Genomic DNA, 5,927 nt, shown 5'->3' on the forward strand with positions numbered 1-5,927 from the left:
GTATGAATGTGAGTGTGAATGGTTGTTTGTCTATATGTGCCCTGTGATTGGCTGGCGACCAGTCCAGGGTGTACCCCGCCTCTCGCCCGAAGACAGCTGGGATAGGCTCGAGCACCCCCCCGCGACCCTCGTGAGGATAAGCGGTAGAAAATGAATGAATAACACTTATGTGGAACCAGTTGACAAAATAAATGCAATTAAAGTCAATGTTTCAATTTTTGTGTGTTTTTAATATTCAACAACTTAAAAATGTCACCTTGGAAAATAACCTTAATGTCGACTCAAAGTGACAATTTCACACGTGCTATTATTTTCTAACAAATACAAAATATATAATAATCCATACCTTACATCCACAAGATATAATAATGGGTTTCACATAAAATTAAAAATATTAATATTAATTCATATTTAATAATTATTCATGCAAACTAATGTTGGTGGAGTATTAAAAATCATGACTTCAGTTATGATAAAGCATGTATTTATTGGACATGACAGAACAAGATAGGTTCACAGCTTTATCTATGCACAAATGCATCTGGCAATGGTTAATATTTGCATGGTAATCAATGGACGTCTTTTTTTATTTTGATTTTTTTAGAACAATTTCCGTACTAGTTCAGAACTGCTGCTCTCCACAAGCCAGCCATGAAAAGTGAACTAGGGTCTGCAGAAATGGCACTTGATTATTTTCTTAAAAGCCCCCTGAAAGTCTTTGTTGAAGTATGCGTAAATGATGGGATTAAGCAGCGAGTTGGAGTATCCCAGCCAGTTGATCACGTCCATGAGCCAGCGGGGCATGTAGCACCGCTCCTGGCAGAAGGGCATGACCAGTGCGACGATGAAGAAAGGCAGCCAGCAGAGGATGAATGTGCCGATAATGATGCCGAGCGTCTTGACAGTTTTGCGCTCCCGAGCCAGAGCGATCTTCCTCTTGGCCTCGGTGGCCTTCTCATGCCTGCTCTCGAACAGCGGCACCGTACTCGGCGTGCCGGGGAGAAGAAGGTTTCCTTTGAGGCTGCTGTGGACTTCGATGATCTCCAGGGATTCTCCATCCTCGGCGTGTTTGACTGCGCCGTTTACGCAAGGCATTGGCCGGGGCTCGACGCTCCGTTTCCAGTTTTTAGTCTGCGCCTCTCTGGGAGTCTTTTTATGGAAGAGCGCTGGGGATGAAGCCAAGCCGGAGTGCGTCGCTTTCTTTGGTTCACTTTTACGCACGGTTCTTCTGATGCGGAACCGTGCCGCTTTAAATATCCGCCCGTATAGAACCAACATGAGCATAAGCGGGATGTAAAAAGCACCGAACGTGGAGTAAATTGTGTACCATAGGTCTTGCCTGATCTTACACTCTTTTGGGTTCTTCCTGTCTTCATCCACGCTGTTCGGTTGGGAGCGCATTATCAACATAGGCGGCACCGAGATGGAGAACCCGACCAACCAGGTGACGCTAATCAGAACCGCTGCTCTCCGAGGTGTCCTCTTCTTCATGTAGTCTATCGGCTCGGTTATGGCCCAGTAGCGGTCTAGAGCGATGACGCACAGGTGCAGGATAGACGAAGTACAGCATAACACATCCAAAGAGATGAAGATGTCGCACGGAATTTGACCCAGAGTCCACCTGTTTAACACCTGGTACAGCGCCGCCATGGGCAGAACCAGAACCGATACCATCAAATCGGTAACGGCCAGAGAACCGATCAAATAGTTGGCCACATTCTGCAGGGAGCGCTCCAGCGCGATGGCCGCCACCACGCACGCGTTCCCAAAGATTGCGCACAGGATAAGCGCGCTTAAAAGGAAGGACGTGATGACTTGGTAACTCAGCTCCACGTCGTCTTCTTCACTTGTTGAGGTTTTGTTGAGAGGGGAGTCAACGTGGAACAATGCCGGCGTGTTGTTTGCGTCCTCCATGCCGGGTTGGCGCAGTTTAGTTGGCCCAGAGCGCACTGTCCCACCTTGGAGAGCGCATAGCGGGCAAGTCCACTGTTTGAAGCTCGCAATGCAGAGTGGCGGTGCGTTTTTATACCAGTGCGTCACTTGCGTGTGTGAGGATGTCAAGGGGGTGCATGGGTCTCAAGCAATCCGGACTTTTGGGAATATTGCATTTACGCATACAATTTGTAACTATTTTATACATTTATACCAGTGTTAAGTGTTTTTTTTGTTCATTTATTCGGGGTAATATCAATCATGGATACCAAGGGTGCATTAATATCGGGTCGATACAAGCAGGGTGAGATGCTAATTTTCCAAAATATGTGCGTTCTTTTGTTGTTGATATTGTTTTATTTATAGTATATATTCAACTTTGTTCTCCTACACAGGAGGGCCAAATGCCTTAAATGAGAGTCAATATTAGTTGTTACTTTTATGTAATTGTAATTATTACATTAATCAGTGTGTGATTGTCCAGGTCCAACAACTGATGCTTTCAAATGTTGCACATTTAGTTAAGTTTAGTTAAGAGTTAAGTGAACTTAATGGTAGTTATAAAACATATCTTGTATTATCAGCACCGCACTAGAGCCCCCTGGTGGTGGTTCATCGCCATAGGAACTGTAAAATAAGGTGCAGAATGTTAATTCTTGCAATTTCTTCAAAAAATTTTTTGATTAAGAGTGTCTAATGGGTACAGCCCCCCACCCCCCCCGGGGGTCATGGTGGGATGCTATAATCATCGCACTTTCTCAAGGTTAGCAGCCCTATTATAGTGTCTCAAACAGATAACTAAAGCCTACTAAATTTACTAAAAATACTGTAATACAGCAAAAACACCACACCAGACAGGCGGAATAACAGCCGGTATTTATTTATTTATTTATTTATATTATTCATTCATTCATTCATTTTCTACCGCTTTTTCCTCACGAGGGTTGCGGGGGTGCTGGAGCCTATCCCAGCTGTCTTCGGGCAAGAGGACTGGTGGCCAGCCAATCGCAGGGCACATATAGACAAACAACCATTCACACTCACATTCATACCTATGGACAATTTGGAGTCGCTAATTAACCTAGCATGTTTTTGGAATGTGGGAGGAAACCGGAGTACCCGGAGAAAACTCACGCATGCACGGGGAGAACATGCAAACTCCACACAGAGATGACCGAGGGTGGAATTGAACCCTGGTCTCCTAGCTGTGAGGTCTGCACGCTAACCACTAGACCACCGTGCCGCCTTATTTATTTATTTATTTATTTATTTATTTATTTATTTATTTATTTATTTATTTATTTATTTATTTATTTATTTATTTATTTATGTATTTATTTATTTATTTATTTATTTATTTATTTCGAACATCATCTAAAGCACAACAAACCAAACATAAATCAACACAAATAAAAATACCTACGTATGTATATATAAATGTACACATGTTCGAAAGGGAATGGGAAGAAGTCAAGACTTATCTAGTCCCACCCCCCCAAACACCCAAATTCCAAACTCATCCCAACAAAACATATATTATTCCTTGTCTACCAGAATGAAAACCCCACATCCAACCACCCTCACTCAGCTTGAGGCCCCCAACTACGTGCCAAGAGCAACCAGTTCATTACTAGTCATTGTAGCGTACATAGTCCAGTACAAAAGAAAAGAGAATGAAACCACTTGAACTATACCTTCACCACACCATCACAAGCTAACATGGATATAAAAACATCAATGTTATGGTATTGTTTCAGTGAGATTAAAAAATAAATGTGAGAGAAAAAACAAAAATATTCTTTAAAATACCTCAAATTATATAATCACATTTGAGTCTTACTACTTCCCTTTTGTCACTGCTATCCCAACTACAGTGTTTTCCACTTCTATTTCCTTTATTCTTTTATTTTTGTTTATTTATGAATTTATTTAATTGTATTTGTCATCCTTCCTCTTTCCCCTCCCTACATAGTGTCATGCATTAAGGTCCAAAGAACAACGATTCTTAACAAGGGCTACTGTAATCTAGCCTACAACTCTCAAACATGTGGTTTCTCCCCTCACTTCCTGTCCGTCACCCCTTTTCCTTCCCAACCCCGGAACTTATCTCTCCTTGGCAACACCTGCGTAAATACAAGACATAACACATAACACACTAAAGGGTCATTACAATACTCTGGGTGCCCCATTGCTAGCATATATTGTTTGCTTCCAGGACATAGAAGGTTTACGGTAGTTAGCAATCTGTCGCCCTTTGATTTCACAGACACACGTAGTTGGTTCTTGGATAAAAGACAAGCCTTTGGTCTACAACCACTTAGTCGACTGGATCCTGGGTTTCAAGGTTTTGGCTTTTGGCTTATGTGTTTAAGACCCTGAAACCATGTGTTGCCTTTTGAGGAACTGTTATCTCATTGTGTTAATGTGAAGAAGACTGTCTAGACCAGGGGTCTCAAACTCAATTTACTTGGGGGCCACTGGAGCTAGGGTCTGGGCGAGACTGGGCCGCATCAGGTTTTCAAAACCCCCCCCCAAAAAACGCATTTATTAAAAACAGAAAAATATACAAACTTTTTCAGTGCTTTGGTTCCGAGACTGGGCCACATCAGGTTTTCCAAAAAAAACCCAAAAAAGGTATTTATTAAAAACAGAAATATGAATCAACTCGATTTTCTACAAGAAAAGCTCTGATAAAACATTCCACTGTTCTCAGATATCTTAATTTTTATTTTTCTACGCAAAATAAGATGAAAAATAAATAAACAAATCAAGAATAAAGAAAATCAATCAATCAGTAATAAATATAATAATAATAATAATAATAATAAAACGGCAAATAATAAAAACTTAAGAAACCACATATAGTTGGTGGGTAGACAAATTATTTTTTTCAGATTAAAATGAACAAAGCATTATTAGAGCCCTGTAGACATGACAAAACACGACTATAGTCACATTTATACTCTTTTTATTTACAACATATTGCGCAACTGCAGGGTCTTGAGACACATGCTAACTCGCAAACTAGAGAGCTAGCGACCTAAACGGTAGCCTTCAAGTTATTTCCTTTAAACTTAAATAGCCAAAAACTTACCACTTCCACACGGATACAGAGGATAATTATTAACAGTTATTTAACCTTTAACATGAACATTAATCATTCATTCATTCATTCATTTTCTACCGTTTTTTCCTCACGAGGGTCGCGGGGGTGCTGGAGCCTATCCCAGCTGTCTTGGGGCAAGAGGCGGGGTACACCCTGGACTGGTCGCCAGCCAATCACAGGGCACATATAGACAAACAACCATTCACACTCACATTCATACCTATGGACAATTTGGAGTCGCCAATTAACCTAGCATGTTTTTGGAATGTGGGAGGAAACCGGAGTACCCGGAGAAAACCCACGCATGCACGGGGAGAACATGCAAACTCCACACAGAGATGGCCGAGGTCTCCTAGCTGTGAGGTCTGCTCTCTAATCACTAGACCGCCGTGCCACGAACATTAATTAAAAACGTAATAATTTTTTCTGGGTACATGATACCATACAGCATCCATATCAAACTTGTGCGGGCCGCACTAACATTAAACTTTTATATCAAGGCGGGGGCCTCAAACTAGTGTCTGGCCGCGTGTTTGAGACCCCTGGTCTAGCCTGATTTAACGGGACTGACAGTTATGGTCCAGAGTTAGCATAAGCCTTATAATTTTAACAGGGGAATCAAATCATTATTCCCATAAGTGTAATTGATGGACTGGAAAGGAGGAGAAGCGGTAAAATGACACTAAATACTTAATTATTCAGATACTCAAACGGTCCGGCATCCAAAGGGTTAACAGTCAGGCGGGAAGGTGACGACTTGTTTCCCTTCCTCACACGTGAGCGTGCAGCGGAAGACGTCGGAGCCTCTCCCGCCCCCTTCCCCTCCCCCTCGGCCTTCAGGAGCGGCTGAAGGTGACTCTCCTCTCGGCTGGGGGATGCAGAGGGAGCT

At 42.3% G+C, this 5,927-nt stretch overlaps 1 protein-coding gene across 1 annotated transcript; it reads right to left on the bottom strand.

Moving 5' to 3' along the window:
- Positions 1-500: 500 nt before the first annotated feature.
- On the bottom strand, positions 501-1,923 carry LOC131110172 (5-hydroxytryptamine receptor 1A-beta-like). The gene has a single exon (XM_058062979.1). It carries the CDS (start codon positions 1,912-1,914, stop codon positions 664-666), a length of 1,251 nt encoding a protein of 416 aa, XP_057918962.1. The 5' UTR covers positions 1,915-1,923; the 3' UTR covers positions 501-663.
- Positions 1,924-5,927: the final 4,004 nt, after the last annotated feature.

Source organism: Doryrhamphus excisus, chromosome 2 (genome assembly GCF_030265055.1).
Source record: "Doryrhamphus excisus isolate RoL2022-K1 chromosome 2, RoL_Dexc_1.0, whole genome shotgun sequence".
Classification (NCBI taxonomy): Eukaryota; Metazoa; Chordata; class Actinopteri; order Syngnathiformes; family Syngnathidae; genus Doryrhamphus; species Doryrhamphus excisus.